The sequence below is a fragment of the Culex quinquefasciatus genome, chromosome 3 (genome assembly GCF_015732765.1).
Source record: "Culex quinquefasciatus strain JHB chromosome 3, VPISU_Cqui_1.0_pri_paternal, whole genome shotgun sequence".
Taxonomy (NCBI): domain Eukaryota; kingdom Metazoa; phylum Arthropoda; class Insecta; order Diptera; family Culicidae; genus Culex; species Culex quinquefasciatus.
The window spans coordinates 64,726,263-64,748,688 of NC_051863.1; the positions used below are offsets into that span (position 1 = coordinate 64,726,263).

General features: G+C 40.0%; 2 protein-coding genes across 2 annotated transcripts; one reads left to right on the forward strand and one right to left on the reverse strand.

The window, feature by feature from the left end:
* The first annotated feature begins 1,247 nt into the window (after positions 1 to 1,247).
* LOC6048854 (acetyl-CoA acetyltransferase) lies at positions 1,248 to 19,316 on the forward strand. Its single transcript, XM_001865658.2, has 4 exons — positions 1,248 to 1,412; positions 1,484 to 1,580; positions 17,890 to 18,740; positions 18,800 to 19,316. Exons 2-4 carry the CDS (start codon positions 1,529 to 1,531, stop codon positions 19,079 to 19,081), a joined length of 1,185 nt encoding a protein of 394 aa, XP_001865693.2. The 5' UTR covers positions 1,248 to 1,412; positions 1,484 to 1,528; the 3' UTR covers positions 19,082 to 19,316.
* Positions 15,285 to 17,762, reverse strand: LOC119769477. Its single transcript, XM_038262060.1, has 3 exons — positions 16,776 to 17,762; positions 16,387 to 16,715; positions 15,285 to 16,327 (listed from the first exon to the last, which is right to left on the reverse strand). Exons 1-2 carry the CDS (start codon positions 17,317 to 17,319, stop codon positions 16,480 to 16,482), a joined length of 780 nt encoding a protein of 259 aa, XP_038117988.1. The 5' UTR covers positions 17,320 to 17,762; the 3' UTR covers positions 15,285 to 16,327; positions 16,387 to 16,479.
* Positions 19,317 to 22,426: the final 3,110 nt, after the last annotated feature.

Consider the following 22,426-nt stretch of genomic DNA (forward strand, 5'->3'; position numbering starts at 1 on the left):
TGTAGTAAACCACACTAAAATTGTGTTCGCCGAACCGCACTAATATCGAAAATCGATTTTCCCCAAGATCGATCGGATGAGCAAACTCGTGAAGGGTAGTTGCACGGCAGAAACCAAGCGCACACAAATGAAGCTCCCCAGCCCGCGTTTGTGTGTATGCGTTGATAATTTGGTGCTCTTTCAAGCCCCAAGCCTGCCACTCGATTTCCCTTCCGCACACACAAACACTCACTACCGTACCCAACCAGATTTTTAAAGAATACTCTTTCGTGTGAATTGGCCCTGAAAAGGGCCATTTTAACGTCCTATGACGATGACAAACCATGCGATGATGACACTCCAAGTTGCCAGCAATTTTCCCTCCCGCGCCTGCTCTGCCTCTCTTTCCAATTTTTCAATTCTCTCCTTCCTCTCGGCGGCTCTGCTGTGCTGCTACTGCTTCTCGATCCTCCTCGTGCAAAGCTTCGGACTCGTTTGAGCTTCAACCGGCGGCACGGCGCTCTTTTATAACCTCGCTTGGCTGTGACGGCTCGACGCTTTCGAAGCAGTGGCAGAGAGCAAAATTTGCTAAGTGCTAGATACTTGAATCTGATTAATGTGTTCGGGAAAGGTTGCGCTCAACCAATCAGCGACCGGGATTTTCCCGGTCTGAATTTTTATTTTTCATCTTAACTTTTGAGTACTTTAACAAAGTTTTATCAACTTTGTGAGGTAGTCTACTTGCAATTTAAGACTTCCCCTTTCGTTTGGTGGATAAAGTATGCAGATTGCTTGAATTGGGTGGAAGATATAAGCGTTTAAACGATTACACAAATCGTTACACTTTCGCTTCGCGAAATTTTGGATTGACACCCGTAGACAGTGCCCTTAGGACAAAGTTCTTTGTCAAAATCCTCAAGAATGAGTTTGAGAGGCAAGTTTAAACTTCAATTTCGAATATTTCAGGCAGATTTAAAAAAAAATCTTTGTAAACTTTGATTTTACAAAATTTGAATAATTTTACGTTAGCGTATACTCTCCTGTTAATTCGCTGACTCGAAACCCACTGGGCATTACGATTCTTTCGTCGATTTTCTGTAAAATACCACCCAGCTCTCTCTTGAAATCCCTGTTGTAAAAGTTGTCGATTTGTTCAACCGCACCGCACAACCGAGCAAAGGTGACGCAAGCTGTCACACATCCTCAACGAAAAGAGAGTCGCAAACACCTGATTCTTTCTCATTCGCGGCTTACCGGCTCATTCATAATTTTATTTTTTTCAAAGAGAGTGAAGAAGACAAAACACGCCGCAATCTCGCACGTTTCTTTGGAATGCACGACGATATCGCAGTCCTCTGAGTAAAGGAAGAGAAAAACTTTTCCCTTCAGTTGGATATCACGATCGGGAGGTGGTTGACGTGTCCATTGTTGAGGTAAGCGCTCCAGCTGACCACTTTGGGGAGACTTTCATTCACGAATATGTGTTCTTTGCCTTGAATTGCAGGAGGAATTTGCCGAGATTTCATCAGATTTATAGGAAATTTCAAAGATGTCATCGTTGGAAGAAGTTTACATCGTTTCGGCCGCCAGGACACCGATTGGTAAGTTATTTGAGTTTCTGTTTTAATTTCCAACAAGAAAAATCACACCTCCCAAAAAAAAAAAAGAGTTACATCAATGAATCAGATCCCGTTATTGTTGTTTGCTCTCTTTTACACTCCAATGAACATGTGCGTGTGCTTTCTCTTTTCTTCAGTCTAAACAGCACTTTCTTTCGTGATGCGTAAATTGCAGTACTAGAATATGGATCCATTCTTGACTCGTTTCGTTCTGATTTTCGCGCCTCAAAGTTTCGACTCCAAAATGTATGAAATTTGAATTTTCTATTTACATCACAAACCAGCTTGGAAACTGGTTTTGTTTGTTATATATATCAACGTCGGTGAGATATTCAAGGGTGTGTTAGATAAATCGCACATCTTCGTTTTGAAATTCAGGGTAGAGGGTTGTATGTTTGACCCAACCGGAATTACTGGAAGCATCAAATGCTATTGAGGTTTATATGGAATTAAACTTAAGTAGGTTTTTTTCAATTATTTTAAAAAACCGAAATTCGCATAAAGAACTTATTTATTTTGCTATGTCTAGATAGGCATGTTGCTGCCCAGCTATGGTCGTAACAAGTATCCATAAATGCAATTGAAAACTGTTTTATCACGTGCACCATCAGCAAAATGCGACGTGACAGAAAAGAGAGAACGAACACTTTTGTGAGACGTAATTGCAACGACTTTCACAGAACCGCTAAAAGGGCCTAAAATATTTGCACTAAAAACAACAGTCTTATACACTCAACCCCCGGTGGTTGGTCACTTTTTCGTTTGACACTTTTTTAGTTTGTACCCCGTTAGTTGGCCAATAGAGTTATCTACGTGCGCCTGTATTGCGTGTACGTACACGAAGGATTTTTAGGTTAAAATTTGTACCCACCAGCAAAAACAAATGGTAAGCTAGTGTGCGTGAGATCGGGCTTAGATAGCTCTATGTCAAACTACAAGTTGCGAACTGTCACTTTTTACACGGCGCTCACGCACACTATCTAAACAAACGTATGGTAGTTAGTGTGGTTCAGGGCCCCTTCGAAATGCAAAAATGTCAGCAAGACCGTTGCATTGTTGATAAAATCATTGTTCTATGTCTACAGAAGCTCTCCTGAAATTTTCAGCAAATTTGGTTCAGGTTTCGTCACAGCTCTTTAGCATTTAAGTTTGCATGGTATTTGCATGGGAAATCTTCAAGTTTTTAATTTTCTAACTGCAAAAAATCTTCTATCGAACCAAAAATTCTGAATCCTCAGATATATATCAAAAATAATATAGGGAACAATTTTGTAGAGCATGAGCATGAGAGATCACCCATGGTTGCCCCTCCGTTGCTGAACAGAACCGTAATATCCTTTCAGCACTACTGATTATAGGCTTCGACGATCTAGTGGTGTTTCCCTTATCAACAGCATGTATGAATGCGCTGAAAAGATAAAACACCATGATTGCTAAAGCTAGATCAGTTGCGAATAGGTAACAGTCATTGGCCACCAACGGCGCCCGCCATGTCAGTTTGTAGACCTCGATTTTAAGGGACGGGAATGTTAGTTAGCGCAGGTTGCTACTAGGGCAGCTGATTTACTCTGTGCTTACACCCCACAAGCGCCAGAAACCTGAAAATTTGTTAGTAGGATAGGGTGCTTGGTCAGGATTCATCATAGAAGATGATGATGCGACCCAAAATCATAGTGTTTGTTTAAAGGTATTATATATTATTCTCAAGGCATACAATCGGATGCTGCGGATGAGACATTTCCCGTTTAACTGTTGTTAAATTTTAAATGAAATGGTTTAATCTTAGACAGCCGGCTGTGGAAAGATAGAACCAAAATCATTTGTAATTAAAGAATGAAGGATTAAACAATGTAACTTTTAACTTGAGATGATTTTACGAGTTTTAAATGATTGATGTTTAGTGAGGTACTGATTAACGGTGCGAACGACGAGATTCGATGTGTATCGAGCTGAAATGGTATGATAGGGCTTTGATAGGGTCAAATCGAACTGGCTAGCTGTCATCGGGACAGCCAAAGCCAGCCGCACCTTCACACGCACACACGCACGCGAAAAAAAAACGAAAAACGAAAAACACACCGACGGCGGACGCGAAAATTCTTACGACCCTACGGAAAGGAATCGCAAATCTGACTGGCTCAACTGTCATCGGGACAGCCAAAGCCAGCCGCACCTTCACACACACATACGCACGCGAAAAAAAACGAAAAACACACCGACGGCGGACGCGAAAATTCTTACGACCCTACGGAAAGGAATCGCAAATCTGACTCATAATATAGGGAACAATTTTGTAGAACACTTTAACTTAATCTGAGCAGAACTGACTTAGTTATAAGTGGATTAAGTGAAGGTGTCGAAGTTGTGTTTTGCAAAGGGCCTCTTTCGCCAAATTTTCACCTGATGGCTCACTTCGATCGATGGCAAATCGTTTGACAACTTGTTTGTTGTTGATGTCAGAAGAAAAAAAAAATAGAATGACGGTTTCAACTTCGGTGGAACAAATTAATCAGTTTTCTTCCGTCTTTTCAGGTTTAATTTGAAGATAAGCATTTGGCCAGCGATGCGAATGACTTGGACGCGATCTCTAGAACACGGCGGATTCAAGATTTTTTTTTCAGCAACTCATTCAGGGCTTCTATTTAGTTTGGGAGTTGATGTGTTCCGTGGTGGTTTATTGAGGTGCTGACCGACGTTCGCGCTCCGGCGATGTACGTGGGGCCAGCTCTACTCTGCCGTTTCTCCATACTGGGAGGAAAGCTGGGGAGGTATATTGGTTGATTGGTGGCTTGTAGTTGCACCTGCAATCTTCGCTTTTCTTCCACATTTGGGATGCATTCGAATATTCTTAGGGAAAGCCGACAGACGTTACATCTTTTTCTAAACCGGGCATGCCGAGAAGGGGGGCCTCATTACCGATGGAGGCCAGCAGACTGAGGGTTGTCGTCCTTAACGGCTATGGCTCGGAGGAGGTCATTATCAGATGCCGCACAGGACTTACACTGACTACGCTGACCACTTATAAGAGACCATCATGACCACTTGGTGGGGCAATCCAAACGTCTTTTGAAATCTCGCGCCCATCCACCCCGGGATTCGAACTGACGACCTTTGGATTGTACAACTGCCAAAAACGACGCTATCCAGGCAGATTTGTTTCTCAAAGACTCCTCACCTGGACTGAGCTTACGACTTAAATTCTGAGTTTGGCCAGGATCGACATTTACTTTCCCATCCGACGAAAGACGTGATCAAACAAATCTCGTCTTGAAAAATACCATCTGGGTCGACTAGGACTTGATCCTGCAGGCCAAGAGGCTTATCATTACACCACCGGACCCCGCACACGATTACCCACAAATCTATCCTAAATCTAGTCAATCTTTACTATCCAGGGTGTTGAGTACCCCTCGTTTGAGTACTAGTCAAATGACAGTACAAATACATGTAACGCGCGTTCTCTAACTTACCTTAAATAAACGAGCTGTGCTCTATTCGGCCTCTTTTACCGCTGAACTCCAAACGGACGACATCGTACTTTCTGCTCTGCAAACCTTATCACAACACAACTCTCATCTCTAAATCCCGGTTGTTTTAATTGGCGACGAAGGAGTGAAGAACTACGCGAGCGATTTTTTTCTTTCGGTGGTGTATTTAATCGAACAGTTTTTTTTAAATCAATTTTTCCTTTGCGGGATTGAAACGATCGTCCTGTTCGGGTGTGCACGCATCGGAGAAGAAATTTGCTGGCCATTGTGTGCGAGTAGCGGTGGCACCATTTTGTTTTCTACAAACCGACGCCGAGTGAGCAGCAGCAAAAAACCGAGGATTCTGTCGGTGTGCCTGGAAGTGCGGTACCTGTTGGCCGGAGATTTGCATCGGAACGGTTGCAGCACGGCGAATTCCGTGGTTCGGGCGGCAAGTGGCACGATTTTGCGCGGCGTATTCCGGTGGATTTTTGCTGATTCGGTGCGGTGAAGGTTCTGCTTTTTGCGGTGGTTTGGAGCGTCGGCAGTTCCGGCGGCATTTTGGGACAAAGGAGAGCGTTCGTTGGCGGCGGTGACCAGGCGATTTGTTCTTGGACCGGGAGAAAGCAGCTTTGGTAAGCTAGGGCATTTGGGGTCAAGTGATCTTTTGCCAAAAATAATTTCAATAAAAAAAATAATTCCTTAGCAAGTATCACTGAGGAGTTTGTGAGGAAAAATTCATGTGAGCTTATTAATCGACTAAAACCGGGTTGCTTTGTAAGTGTGTGTGTGTGAATCTTTTGTTCGTTTGAACAAAGGGTTTCGCCATTTTATTTATTGGTTCATTAAGAGAGTTTTTCTTTTTCTTTAATTTAGTGAGGCCAAATTGCCACGGTGTAATTCAGCTGTTTGAGCCGGTGCACAAACTTTGCTTCGCTGAACGACGTTTTCCTGTGCTGGTGCACGGTGCGCACGACGAGTTTGTGCAGGAGGTTAAGTTTGCTTGCTGGCAAAGGCCGGGTGCGAGATCGGTGAGTAGCAAGCTTTTCTTTGATTTGATCCCTGGATTTGCAGTAATAGAGATTTTTGTGTGTTTTCTTTTTATTTTTCTTTGGGAAATTTGGAATTTGATTTTTTTACCTGATTTTTGATATCAAGACATGGGTTCGAACGGGTTAGCTACCTCTATTGAGATGTTTAGAAAGGGTACGTCATTTACGGACTGGTCAGATCGACTGGCCTATACCTTTCACGCAAATCAAGTTGCGGCTGATCGCCAAAAATCGCATTTCATGACGATTTGCGGACCGTTTCTTTTTTCTCAATTAAAGCTGCACTACAGCAAAGATGAGCTGGATAAAGCCTCTTATGCTGATATTGTGTTAAAACTGAAACAAAAATTGGACAAAACGGAGCCGGACTTAGTCCAGCGCTTTCGTTTTAGTCAACGAAACCAGCAACATGATGAATCCATTGAGGATTTCGTGCAGGCGGTCAAGCTGCAGGCGGAATTCTGTGGTTTTGGGGCGTTTAAGGACGTGGCCATCATGGACAGGGTTCTGGCGGGTCTTCTTGACGGGAATCTCAAAGAGAATTTGCTGAAGGAGGAAGGTTTGACTTTGGACAAGATGGACAACTTCATAACAACATGGAACATAGCAAAACAAAACGTTAAAGCGTTAAACAATCAACCTGGAGGATCTCAATTGGGACAGTACATTTACTTTACACCAGAACAAATTCATTACATTCAAAAGACAACAACACAAAGACAAGGGTCTTCACGGTACGGAAATTACAGACAAAATGATGGGTTGCAAAATTTTCCAGAAAGGCGAAACAATTCCAGATTTCAGCCTTATAAAAACTACAATTCTGATTCTCAAGTTTACACTAACCGAAGGTTCAATAACCAAACACAACAACAAAGGTATTTTGACAAAAGCTATGATAGGAGATATCCTCAGACTAGAATTTCGTGTGATTTTTGTGGGAAAATGGGTCATTCTAAGCAAAATTGCTTCAAACTTGATTACTTTAACAGACAATTTGTGAATTTCATGGGTGAGAGTACTGCAGATGATTATTCCTGCAATGAAGGTGGTGAAATTGAGTACGCAAATGCGGAAATGTTCAACCAAATAGAAAACTTTCAAGATAATAACGACCAATGCATGAAAATTTTTACTGTCTTGAACACAACATATATTAAGCTGGATGAAACACAAATAGAGGACCAAATGGTTGATTTGGAAGTTGATGATAGTTGCTTGTTGAATGACAGCACATTTTCTATACCAATTGATGATGATAGTTATGTTGACATTGATTTGAAAAATTGTTTACCCTGAATTGGGAGGATGATTCGATTTTGGATTTGAACGATGTGTTTGATAAGACTTGTTATAATATTGATGAAAATTGTGATGATGCCCCAAATTGGGATGAAAATTTGTTTTGTGGTTTTGGATTTTTACAGGATGAGGACATGGAAGGTGGTGAATGTAAGAATGTTGGTTTTAATGAACTTTTAGCAGATGTCAGCGTGAGTTTTGAAGGTGCCCCAAATTGGGAAGAAAATGTTGTGTGTGGTTTGAATAATTTATTTTTGTATGACGATGTTTTGGATATGAAACAAGATGTGATGTTGGAAAATAACGTGGGTTCGATTGAACATAATTTTGATAACAAAAGGAATATTTCAAGCAATGCAATAGCAGCAAATTTATATTATACCTCAAATTGGGAAGACAGTGACAATTTTGATAACTGTGAGAGTTCGGACAAAAAGCTGCTGATTGGCAATGATGGTTGTGGACTTGAGTGTTGTATTGATGATGTTCAGAATTTGATTTTAACCCCAATTTGGGGAATGTTTCAAGAAAGTTCGGAAAGTGTTTGTTTTGAAAAAGTATTATTTGACGAAGTTTCTGAGATGTCAGGGCGAAAAGGTAGTAGTTTGAGTTTAAAGCTATGTACATCTAATTTGAAAAACGAGTATGATATGCAAAACATTGAATTGATGATAATATTTTTGATTATGATTGCTGTAATTGTTTGCCATAATGGGTTTAAAGCTATACAAAATTCGTTGTTTCTGTACGAACTGATGACTGAAATTTTGACGAGCATTGCAAATTTGCAATTTATTTTGATTTTGAGTAAAGGATGTACTAAAAAGTTAGACAATCGCTTTGTTGACGATTTTTGTGGTCGGCATGATAAAAATTTGTGGACGATTGCTGGTTGTTAAATGACAAAGTTGGCAAACCGCTATATTTACAAAGCGGGAAATTGAAATGTTTACAAGTCATCTATGCCAAATCATTAAATCTGTTTTTGGAAAGTCATATTTGGTACACAATTGAGAAACAACAAGTGTTGGACAGGAATCTTATTAAAAGCATCAAACCAAAGCTGTTGGTTTGTTTGCTTGAATGTAATTGTTTGCTGGACAGTTTGGCAATAGTCATTGTGTTATTCATATTTTTGAGATTAGTTTTCTCAATTTGTTTGCTAAGAAACCTTATTCGCGGGCTGACGAAAGTGACGAATGGAGAATTCCATAATTTTAGTTTGTTGGTCATTTGTTCAATTCAGTTCATTAATTTTATTCAAGACGATGATTGTCTGTCATGGAAATTTAGTTTAATTTCAAATAGTTGTGTGTGCAATGGTACATTGAATGAAAAGCAAATTATAAACAAGTTAAACTATAGAATACCTAAAACTAAAACTTTTCAAGAGAAGTGTTTGACAGATGATCAGATAGTAGATGTGGAAACTCAATGGTTTCAATGGAAACTTTTTGAAAGGGTGGTGAATGAGGTAGTCTCTTTAACTTGGGACATACCTAGCATATATTTTCATAAAATAGATCAAAATATCTTGATTCCATGCATTGTTTGCATTAATTCTCAATCGAAAATCCACAATAGTGATGAATTACTTGTTGTTTCAAGGTCCATTGGCTTTGTTCACAGGCTGATATGCTGGATTTCTGTCCTGAGTTTTAGAGTTGTTATTACAGTTTTCATTATAAATTTCCTAAAACAATTTTATTTGTATTTTAAACAGATACTCATTCAACACGGTTCCCAGTGTAGCGAAGACAAGAAAGCGCGATGGCGGCTAGTAGCACGAACCGTCGTGTTGTGGACTCGAAGGAGATGTGCTGTTCGTGGTGACTGGCAATCAAAGAGGTTACTGGTGGAGTGCAGCAAACGAAATGACCTTCTACTGAAGACGAAATGCGAAACGACATGGAGATTTCGAACGAGGACACGTGTGGTGCTGGATGCGGCAGATACCGTCCGTTTAGGGGTGTCTCTGAACGGAAAGGAACAAAACGTAAAAAACGCAAAAAGTGACTATTTTAAATTCCTGAACAATATTTTCATTCGAATAGTACAAAAAGTTGTATTAGATTTTGGTTGATTCATAACCTTGCTTATCATTTCATTAATGAGTTCGATTAACTTTACTTTTAAGCAAAGGGGAAGGACTGTTGAGTACCCTCGTTTGAGTACTAGTCAAATGACAGTACAAATACATGTAACGCGCGTTCTCTAACTTACCTTAAATAAACGAGCTGTGCTCTATTCGGCCTCTTTTACCGCTGAACTCCAAACGGACGACATCGTACTTTCTGCTCTGCAAACCTTATCACAACACAACTCTCATCTCTAAATCCCGGTTGTTTTACAGGGGTCCGAGTGGGCAGTTCACGCTCGTTACACATGGATGTGCGGGACCAGGTGATTAAGTTAGTGTGCGTGCATCCGGTTTGGTCAGCGTAGTCAGCGTTAAGGACGACAACCCTCAGTCTGCTGGCCTCCATCGGTAATGAGGCCCCCCTTCTCGGCATGCCCGGTTTAGAAAAAGATGTAACGTCTGTCGGCTTTCCCTAAGAATATTCGAATGCATCCCAAATGTGGAAGAAAAGCGAAGATTGCAGGTGCAACTACAAGCCACCAATCAACCAATATACCTCCCCCAGCTTTCCCCCTCCCAGTATGGAGAAACGGCAGAGTAGAGCTGGCCCCACGTACATCGCCGGAGCGCGAACGTCGGTCAGCACCTCAATAAACCACCACGGAACACATCAACTCCCAAACTAAATAGAAGCCCTGAATGAGTTGCTGAAAAAAAATCTTGAATCCGCCGTGTTCTAGAGATCGCGTCCAAGTCATTCGCATCGCTGGCCAAATGCTTATCTTCAAATTAAACCTGAAAAGACGGAAGAAAACTGATTAATTTGTTCCACCGAAGTTGAAACCGTCATTCTATTTTTTTTTTCTTCTGACATCAACAACAAACAAGTTGTCAAACGATTTGCCATCGATCGAAGTGAGCCATCAGGTGAAAATTTGGCGAAAGAGGCCCTTTGCAAAACACAACTTCGACACCTTCACTTAACGTGAAGACTTCCATCATTGTCATGATTTTTCGTTCAAAGATATAAATTTTGCGTCGCTTTCAATATTTTGACAAAATTTCTTCAACAAGTTGTTTAGAATAGTGCCCTACACATGCTGATTCCTTTTGGTAACGATTATCCCATTCCTTGTAAAGTTATGGAAATCGTCATTAATCAATGATTGCTAACTAGGACGTCAATGACTGTGCCACAAAATGATATAAATTTTGAAGCACATTTGATTTAGATCAAAAATTCTTTCATTGGCTTCAAGCAGGCAACAACCGGCACATGCTGATTCATTTTGGTGGCGAAATTAGTTAAATTGAATTTAGTACAGAATATTTTATAGTGATGATCAATTTTCTTCGAAAATGATCAACGGCTTCACCTTAATCCACTTATAACTAAGTCAGTTCTGCTCAGATTAAGTTAAAGTGTTCTACAAAATTGTTCCCTATATTATTTTTGATATATATCTGAGGTTTCAGAATTTTTGGTTCGGTAGAAGATTTTTTGCAGTTAGAAAATTAAAAACTTGAAGATTTCCCATGCAAATACCATGCAAACTTAAATGCTAAAGAGCTGTGACGAAACCTGAACCAAATTTGCTGAAAATTTCAGGGGAGCTTCTGTAGACATAGAACAATGATTTTATCAACAATGCAACGGTCTAGCTGACATTTTTGCATTTCCAAGGGGCCCTGAACCACACTAATGGTAGTGCGTGTGAACTCCGTGTAAAAGGGGTGTCAAACTAAAAAGTGACCCCGTTCGTTTGACAACAGTTGGTGTCAAACCATCGGGGTTTGAGTGTACTCGCCTTCCTCTTTTTACTGAGGAAAGGCTATAAAATCACTCGAAAAACGAACTTTTTAGTTAGACTTCCTAGACCTACCTTCATTTGTACATATCGACTCAGAATCACCAGCTGAGCAAATGTCTGTGTGTTGGGCTGTACCTACCAAATCAATGCCACTGGAATATCTTGTCACAGGCTCAACCGATTTTGGCCTGAATGGTTTTAATCGATCTGTCTTAACGTTCCCTAAGTTGCTATTTAAATTCATGCGGTTTTATCATGTATTTAAAAAGTTATGTTAAAAAAACTCTTTCATATTAAATTAAAATTATGGTAAAAAGGGTGGTTTTTTCATGAAACCTTCACATGTTATATATTTTTAGAAAGCATATGAGAAGACCTTTCTTGTGGATTGACAATTTTCAAGATCTGACTTACCTATCTAAAATTACAAGAATTTTTAAAAATGGTCTGAATTTACATAACCTCAAATGGTCCCGTCTGATCGCCACGTAAAAAGCCTTGTAGAGCCATTTTCCTGAAAGGCGGTGTCTGCATAATCTTGACAAAAAGTCTGTAGGAAGTCTATTTTTTTACTCGTCACTTATTTTTATTAGGACCTCTTAGGTGCTGCGATCACGTTAGGGGAGATCCATAAACCATGTGGACACTTTAGGGGATTGTAATCACTTTATAAATGAGAGGAAGGCACCAACCACCTAAAGGTGGATTAAGTAACGTTTTTATACGTGAAAAAAATTGCCAAAATTTGCGTTACGTAATAAAAGAACGCTCCCTCAAATTCTGCTACATGCAATCAAAATGAGTAATTTTACAGTATAGATCGGGGACATTTACCGAAACATACGAGTTTGGGCAATATGGTATCAAAATTCATGTTTTTTAAAACTGGGCAACCTGGAGTGGAAGGTCCTTCTTGGAAGAATATTTATGACAATTTTGCCGACAAATCTATCAAACAAAATAAAATGATTTCATTCTCCATTTCACTAACAATCCGAAAACATCCACACTTAAATTTTATAACCGAATTCGGTAGTTGAAAAATCGGTAAAGTTTTGGTAAATCATCTGTTAAAATGAACAAAATTTTGACAAATTTCGGTTGTACGATGAACAATTGGCCGATGCAGGAAGTGATTTGTTTACCTTTGTTTGGTACCCTCCGCAAACGTCAATCCATACAAAATTGCTGCCAGATTTTTTTCCGGGAGAGATCCGGAAAATGATCCGGCAGCAATTTGTTTTGATTTGACGTTTGCTGAGGGTGCCGAAAAGTTTGGTTATGTTTGGCTTGCAAAAGACAATGTTTTGTGAAGGCAGACAAAAATCAAAATACGAGTGCAACCTGTCAAAGCCTGTTGCGCCACCACAGGCTGATGTACACGCTTACACCAAACCACTCAATTTTTTACCGAATTCGGTTGTTCTCGGTTAACCGAACTGTTCAGCAGTTGAAAATTCGGTAAAATTTACCGAATTCGGTAACCAAATCTAAGTGCATCAGCAATACCATTAAAAGAATAGTTTGAGGGCCTCGTGGCGCGGTGGTTAGAGGCTTCGGCTGCCGATCCCTAAGTTGCTATGGGGCGCGGGTTCGATTCCCGCCTTATCCTTCTGGTGTTTTTCGTTCTATGCTTGTCTCGTTTAATATTAGTATTCAGACTGCAAAGACGGTGTTATTGTTTTTAATTATTGTTTGGTCCTATGTCTTTCGGTTGTGTCTTGTACTTTTTAAAAATATTTCCAAAACCACCGGTTTTGATTTTTTTAACTGAGCATTAAAAAATGAACACAAAACTCAACCATACTTTAAAATAGTCCAAATTTATTCAATAATGCAAAACAGAGTGGAAAAATGCATTTTTCAACTACTATTTCTAATAAACCAATTGAAATTTGTTTTTTTTTTTGTATCTTGATTTTTGTTTGCGTTATGTTACAATACATTTCTTTGCAAGAATACTCTGCTGCTAAGCAAATACAATTACCCAAGTAACCATCCAGCACTAAAACAAGCTGTTGTTAAGCATGAAAAGCGCTTTTACAGCTACGAGCAAAAGCTAACATGTTTTCACATTTGCATTAAATGCGCTTTTACAGACGATTTGCAGCTGAGTTTGGACTTTATGTTGCTGATTTAGTGCTGGGCCCCTACTGTTGTTGATCCACCCCTGTAGAAATGTCAAAATATTTTTTTGACAAACGTCACAAAATTTAGCGCGGCGAGAGTGAGAGAGGCGACAATCGAAAAAAAAGCTGTCTTTCTTTTGCCAATGGAGCATTTCCATTCGAGAAGTTTTTGCTTTTTTCTACAATGTATTTCTTATGGAGCGAACTGTCAAAAACTGCTCGACTGCGGGTACTCCATTCTGTTTTCTGGTCTGTTTCGCATTTCCGAGGCATTTTTTTTTGCTAGCTTTCTCCCTCCCACTAACTGCAAACTCTTGCGGCTCAGTGTGTTGCTGCTGTCACGTTTCGTAAGTTGAAGTTTTTTGCTGCTATCTGCTGAGTAACGGTCCTGATCCTTCGTCCTTTACATTACCTTTTAGGCGCTCGTTCATTTGATCCATCCGGGCTCGGTTGGGTTCACTTAGTAGCTAGAGATATTAGTACTTTCACGGTGAGTAATAAATAGATCATTCATTATTTTCAACTATTTACCAAATGAATTGATATTTTTCCAGAAAATCATGTCGGCCAAGAAGAAGGAGCCTACGCCGGAAGAACTTTTAAAACGATTAGAGAGCAGCAGGCTAATCTTGCTTCCCATTCCGGCGAACCTATTTCGGTGACACAATTGGCTGAAATCGTGTCAAAAACTCTAACAGCTGTGACCGGTTTGGAACCATTGATTAAGACCCACACCAGGATGCTCTCTGAGCTCCACGTAAAAATTGACACGATCGGTGAGAACGTGGACAAACTCATAAAATATTTCGGCAGCGTTGGACCCGGAAGTGCCCACATTACCCCTCAAGCAGAACATCGAGAACCGAAATTCGCGCCGGTTAAATCTCTTGAAGGATTGAAATCCTCGAATCCAAAAGCGCGGATCCAAAGTTTGTGCAGGAGACTGTGTGGCATTTTTCGCGTTTGCACGGTAAAGATAGATTTGTTGGAAAAGGTTTAGACGTGTGCCATCAAATCGTCAACAGCTTTTGATCCCGAGTTTTTGATCAGCTGCTCCTGGACTGGAGGAGGCCGAAATGTGAAGAAGATTCCATTCATGGTGTTTGGGAAAGTGATTGATCTTTTCCTACAAGTCGTGCTCAATTCTGACCCACAATTTTCCATGGATCAATTGAAAGGATTCTTACACCAATGTTTGCGCAATGCAAAGCAGCGCGCTAAGAATTTGGGCGGCAAAAAACCCATGTCCCGGAAGCGGAAACTCCCAGATGGATTACTGGAAACGTCGTCGGAGCAAGGACCGGAGCTCCCAATGGCTGATGAAGAAGGATACGACGAAGTGGACGATGAAGCGGACGACGAAGAAGAAGCATTTGGTCAACAAGACTTAAGCGAACCATCGTTGAAGATAGAGATCCTCGACGAGGAGATCCTTTAGTAGGGCGGCAACAATTAAGTTGTTCTTTTATTATAACTAACCATAAAAACTAATTTTAAGTTGTTGTTTTTTTTATTATTATACGGACCATAAGATCAAACTAGTCAAGATCCATTGCAAGTAATACAGGTTGTATTAAATCTATAAGTAGTTCTATTTGTGGGAATAAAACTCATCAATTCAATTCAGTGCATTTTATTTTAACTCATTCATGACAATAAATCGATCCATTCACGGTAATGAATGAACAAGCGGTACAAAGGTAGTTTCTGATCTCACAGTTACAGCAACTAGTTTACAAAATATATCCTCTAATTTGTACTCCACTTCTGGTTCAAACTTATCAATTGTCTTAGTGCAGTACACGTTAATATAATCTGACGGCAAAGGTTTTCGAAAACTTTATAAGTATACTTTAATTGTGAACCATAAACAGAATGGTTGTTGGTAGCAAAGTTGATTGATGCAACCTTAAAATCGTTAGTAAGAAACCATTTGTCAGCAAAATGATTAGCTTTTAGGGTGAATCCATCCCTTATAACAATGCACGAAAATTTAGTACAATCATGTTTGAATGGAACTACAACTAGCGGGAACTTAAATATTAAAGGTTTTGTTTTCTGGGCAAGTAACTCTTTCTCGTGAATTCTGTTAATTATCTGGTTAAGGGGTAGCCTACCAGACCGTACCATATTTTTCAACTGGTATAAATGATTTTCAAATGGATAAGACGAATTTTTTGGTAACGGTCCAAACCTTTCTACCTCTTCTGCGACGTGAATCAAGTTGTGTGTGTTACTTGTTATACATTTGAAAAACTTCTTGTAGTTCTTTACATAGTTTTCAAAGAGAGTTTTAGCGACTGGAATAAATGCTTTGTAGTGATCTGACGAGCATATTGTGTTTGCACAAAACAAGCTCAAAAAGTGTTCGTAGTGTTCAGTACTAAGAAACGGTTTAAGAATAGCAATTCCAACATAGTTAAGAAAAGAAGCTAACTCTGTCCCTTTCCAGTGGCATAAATAGTTCAGGCTTCGCATCTGTCTGTGTATTTCTACTGGTAACTTAGTGTAAGCTAAAATTTCATTTAGTTCCTGCAGCGTAATTTGTGTCCATTTTTGCAGGTACATATTGCCATCTTTATACATTGAAAGCAATTTCTTCATTCCTCCCAAATGAAGCAGGTGCAGCGAATCCCCCACAATAATGTCTTCGATCATGTTGATGTTAAGGCGCAACAAAGGGCTCTCCACGTACGTTTGCTTTAACTTGCCAGCTTCTTTGTACTTGTACACTTGGTGATGACCATCGTAACATTTGTTACGGTAGCCCTGGTCCGTCCTCTTCGGGGCTAATGCTAGCGGGTAGGTATTAGTTCTCTGTTCCGGGCAGCGTTTTCCAACCGCTGTGCACTTGATGCACCCGTGGAAGGAGTTAAAGTTGACACAACCTGTTTGTAAAAGTATGGTTTAGAAATTAGTTATATAATACTAAGAATTACTTTCTTACCTTTGATAAATGATCTCGCCGGAGAGTCACAAATAAACATTCGAATTTCAACAGAAAGTAAGTGTCCGTTAATCTCGATTCCATTTTGAAAAATTAATTCACATTCTGAAACAAACTGATCCAAAACTGTTCGATCAGTTTTGGTTTCGTACGACCGCAATAAACACCAATTATCATGGGCTTCATGGTAGGTTCCTCGTGGACGTTGAACAGTATTGGCCAAAGTTGGTCTGTCCCGTTCTTGAAGATGGGAAGGCCATCAATATTGATGTTGATCGAGATGTTCCGAGGATTCGATAGTTTGTTGAACGCAATCCGTAGACTGTGCTCTGAAATATGTTTTTTTAAGTAAATAAAAGTTTTTAACTAAAAATAATGCCAAGTTTTACCCAATCCATGGTGCCAGTACTGGCCACCCTCAATCTGAATCAATTCAGGTTCCTTTCGGGGAGTCCCCAGCAATCGTCGCGGGTCTGTTGATAACGTTCGATCCACCAAACTCAATCGATCTAGTAAGGGCTTCAAGGCAGAGTGGGTGATTTTGTGTTCCAGACTCCAGCGTTGTAGAAAAACCTCCAAACTCTCAGGTTCAGTGTCCTCGATAGTATCTTCCTGGTCAGACCATTCATCTGGACTGTAATCGGCGGAATCGTCCGCAGGCTCCTCGGCATCGTCCGCAGGCTCCTCGGCATCGTCCGCTGGCTCCTCAGCATCGTCGTCGATGGTTTCGCCGGAGTTTTCAACAAAAAAATCGTCGACTGCGGCGGCGGCGTTCTCAATAAATGCAGATTCCTGAAGCGATTCTTCGTGTTCCTCTGGAGAATCCGGAACCTGGCTGTCTTCGGAATAACGCGTCTTCGATAGATATTGTTGCACTTTCCGTTTAAAGTTGGTACTTTTCACGAATGTTTCCCAGCAACCAGAGTTTTCCATGGTCGAAAAAGTGTGAAAATACTGGAATTGAACAGACAGATTTGCTCGATTTGCTGGATTTTTACGGTTTGACAAGCGAGACAAAGTTGCCAGTTTGTCAAAAATCTATATCGCTAGCAGTGTTTCCAGTTTTTGCAGGTAATCAGCAATAAATCAGCTGAGGGTAATGCAAATCGATTTAGAGCTAATTAGCTAACACTGTGCTGTTATATGACTGATTTGCTTTAGCGTGCTGGTTAATTACAGATTTATTACTAATCGTTAGTGCTGGATGGTTACTTGGGTAGTTTATCAGAAAAAGTTTGAATATGATGCATTGCTATGGTTAAAAGATTCAGTCCATCACTAATAAAGTACATAATAAAATCAAGTGCATTTGCCAAATTCTCCGCACTGCATTATCGTGTTTCGTCTAGCAAGATAAGATTATTTTTGGCAATTCACTGGCATCATTATAATTTCTGCTGTCAAAAGTTAAAAATAGCGTTGACGCATTTAACTCAATCTGAACAAAATCTGCGAATTTAAAACAAGGCATTAATCTAATCGTAACTTTCCCTTCCCCTACAGGCAACTTCCTGGGCACACTCTCCTCCCTCTCCGCCGCCGATCTCGGTGCCGTTGCCATCAAGGAGGTCCTGAACCGCGCCGGCGTCCCACCGGCCGACGTCGACGAAGTCATCCTCGGTCAAGCTCTGACCGCCGGCCAGGGTCAAAACCCAGCCCGCCAGGCATCGCTAAAGGCCGGCATCCCGAAAGAAGCGCCCGCCTACCTGATCAACTTGCTGTGCGGTTCGGGCCTTAAAACGGTCGCCCTCGGCTATCAGGCGATCCGCTGCGGAGATGCCTCGGTGGTGGTGGCCGGTGGCCAGGAGTGCATGTCCAAGTCGCCGCACGTGTTGCACCTGCGCAGCGGAACCAAGATGGGCGAGACCAAAATGGTCGACACGATGCTGTGCGATGGGTTGACCGATGCGATCTACGACATGCACATGGGCGTGACGGCGGAAAATCTGGCCAAGGAGTTTGAAATAAGTCGCGAGGAGCAGGACGCGTTTGCCGCCAAAAGTCAACAGCTGGCGGAGGAATCGCAGAAGAAGGGTTACTTCGTGGATGAAATTGTAGCGGTTCCGGTGCCGAGTCGGAAGGAGACCATCAACTTCGACAAGGATGAATATCCGAAGCATGGGACCACGGTGGAAGGGCTGGCCAAGTTGAAGGCGTGCTTCATTAAGGATGGAACCGTTACGCCGGGTAATGCGTCCGGAATTAACGATTCGGCGGCGGCGGTTCTGTTGATGTCCGGAGCCGAAGTTCAGAAGCGTGGAGCGAAGCCGTTGGCCAGGATTGTGGCCTTCAGCCAGACCGGAATTTGTCCCAAGGTTATGGGCGCTGGGCCAATCACTGCTGTGACGAAAGTGGTAAGTTTGATCGGTTTCCTAATCCGTTATCCCTCCTGACGAAAATGTCTCCATTTCAGCTCGAAAAGGCCGGCTGGAAGTTGGACGAGGTGGATCTGTTCGAGCTGAACGAGGCGTTTGCGGCCCAGGCACTAGCCGTCAACAAGGGTCTCGGCGTGAACCCGGAGCGGGTGAACGTTGGTGGGGGTGCGATCGCCCTTGGCCATCCGATTGGGGCGTCCGGTTGTCGGGTGTTGGTAACGCTGCTGTACGCGCTCAAGCGCACCGGAGGTAAACGGGGCGTGGCTTCGCTGTGCGTTGGCGGTGGAATGGGCGTGGCCATGGCGGTGGAAATTGTTTAAAGATTATTATGTTGTTTTTCTAGTTGTGTTATAGATTTCTACTAACAACGATAGATTTCCCTCCCACCAGATAACGATGGCTAGTATTTTGATTTTGGTACAACCGTTACTTAATGCCGCAAGTCAATTTTGTTCAAGTATTTTCGTTTTTGTACTGTACTCCTCGAAGTGTTGTAGAATAGTGTAAAAAAAGTGGAACCGAGGACAATAATAAAGCAACTTTTGTACTTACTTACCACGTTTTCTAGAAATCACTGTGTTTTGAAAGAAATTTCTTTGTGTTGCATGTATTTTGGATAAAAAGTTTTGAGTTATCGCTTTTTTGATATATTTTCGTATTAAGGATTTCAGAAAATACTGAAATTTTCACAATAAAAGTAGAAGCTTACGCTGTTGTTACAAATTCTCCTTGATCGTGCTATCTTACCGCATGTGCGTTTTAGGCAAACTTGAGCTATGAACGCGAATTTGTGTAGCTTTCAATTCCTCACCTTTTGACCTACACAGATCTCCAAAACTCGATTGCAATTCAGAGAAACCGTAAAAGCCCCGTACACTCTTGTCACTCTTCATATGAAATGTGGTTCCGATCGAGCGGGCTATCTTGGCACACCCTGTAATTGCGACATCTTGCCAAAGTGAATATTGGTCGAGACCGTTTCATCACTCTTGCATGCCCGTCGACTGTTTACATTTCTGGAGTTCTAACACGGGAATCGGGCACCCAAATTCAACCAAATTTTGGGTTAATTTTTACGCGGTGCTTGTTTGCAATATATTTTGATGATAAAATCATATAATTTGAATTTGGTTATTTGAATGTGCCTCTAGACGGGCTCCGATTTAAAAAAAACGCCAAAAATTCATTTTCAATTAATTTATGATATTTAAAAAGCATTAGAAAGAAGAACTCTTTAAATTTTACGAGAAAAATAAAAAAAATCGAAAAAAATTGCCCAGTAGAGGAATAAATGTCGAAGATTAAAAAGACAGATTTCGTTTTGTTGCTCGAAATGAAGTAAACCTGAGAGAAAAGAATTAAAAAAAAATTGCAATTTAAACTTTCAAAAATACAAAAACTCGAAATAAACAAAAATTAAAGAAATCAGAATTTACAAATTTTTAATCAACGAAATATAAAACAACAAAAATAAATAAATTTAGAATTCAAGACGTTTAAAAATTGACAAATCTAGCGATTTCAATGTTTAATTACAGTTTGTACACTATTACCAGATGTCCCCGCCAAAATTTCACTTAAGATAATCGAAACACGAAATTTTTCTTTTTGTTTTCAAAATGTATGCTATACCTAAAATGCAGGCCAAGGGTGCATGATACTGATGATACTCGTCGGTTGACACACCTAGGCGAGGAACATCCCGGAAGGAGCCCAATTACATCCGTAGTGCTGTTTAGACAAAACAGCATGGCTCTGGTTCCTTGCAAGTGTCCTATTTTCTTACCTCCACGTTGGCTTGGTTTAGTCATCATGATGACAAGGTGTAACCTAGCTGGTGGCCTGTGGAAACGACTCGTAAACCTTTGACCAGCGAGGGTCAGAGTAGAGACGGCTAGAAGAAAGGGGCGCGACATTGTGGGAAAGGAAAGTAATTTGTGATTGTAGACGGTATTGTTTTGATTCGCAGTATGTTGAGTCAACTGCTGTGGATGTACCTGAAACATCGCACAACGGGGTTTCTCTTCTCTTCATTCTCAGCTACCACCTATCTTCTGTTTATTTTGTTTCACTGATTTTCTAACGCGGCTTCTGTTTACTATCCTCCATTTGATTTCGATTTTACTCATTTGATTCTCTTATTTCTCAACGCTTTTTCACTCTATTTTACCAATTGATGCTGCTGTAACAAACTGTCTGCTTTCCCTTAATTTGGCAGCGAAATCAATTTTGTTTTGTTTATCATGTGCCTTTTGTTTATTTATCTATTTGAATAATTTCTCATCTTCCCTGTAAATTGCCCTCAATACAATCTAAGCTTGTTTGTTAAATTCTTTATCTACTTCATAAATTATTATCTTTCTTTTACTATTGATTCTTTACATAGTATATTTCCTTCACTGTCCATTGTTTTGAAACTTCACCTTTTTCTTAAGCAAGTGAGGTTCGAGCCCTTACTTAATTTATGGAATGATTAAAGTATTAACACAAATATTACTATTGTACTTTTGAAAAACTTTTTTAAAATGCTTAGGACCAAAATATTGTATCAAAACACCGCGACAAAAGAAATAGCAACATATAAACACGACTCAACACTAGGAAAGATTTCAGGAGAAAACAATACACAGTAAATAACAATAAGTTTTTGAATTCAAACTAAAAATAAAACAGTTTTTGCTTTGATGAAAGTTGATAGGCACACTATAGATGGTTAGGCGCTTATACTTACATCAAACCCTACGTAATGTACCACCCCCGGCCGAGTTAAAATGCGTAACCGGAAAAGAAGGTGTGCATGCCTGGCACGAACACTCAAAGCGTGTTCTAGCGTGCTGCTCGTACTGACTCAGAGCAAGGGTGAGATGTAGGTGTAAGGGCAGTGCGTGTTCGTCGGGAACCTAGTGCATAAGATCGGTCAAGGCCCGTTCTTACACTGAAAATTGCGAATTGCGAATTGCGAAAATATATGCTATACCTAAAATATGATTTGCAAAGTTCTATGATCTTCTGTTTTTTAAGATGACGGCAAACATGGCGACATTTAAGAACTTAATATTATTTTTTCAGACATTTTCAAATTTAGGATTTTAGAAATTTAAGAATTAATTAATTCAAGGATTGAGGAATTTTAAATTTTCAGAGACTTCAACTCTGTTACGGCAAAAATGGCAACATTTAAGATCTTGATATTTTTAGAACGTTTTAATTTAAGAATTTAGTAATTTTTAAGTGTATTCATTTAAAGATTTAGTAATTTTCCATTTTTATGATTTGCTTTTGATATTTTGATTTTTTTTACGTTTTGAATTTTTGAAGCCTAATCTAAGATGTAGGCAAAAATGGTGACATTAAAGATATTAATATTTTAAAACATTCTAATTAAAGAATTTTGAAATCAGACATTTTAGAATTAAGAAATTTTAGAATTGAGAAATTTTAGAATTTATTTTTTAAAAATTTAGTAATTTAATGTTTCATATTTTTGCATTTCAATTTAATTTTTTTAATGTTTTACTTTTTAAATTTGAAATTCGTTGTTTATATTTTTTATGATATTTTGTATTTTTTTACGTTTTAATTTTGAACTCTGATCTCAGAAGACGGCAAAAATGGTGACACTTAAGATCATAATATTTTTAGAACCTTAAAATTCAAGAATTTAA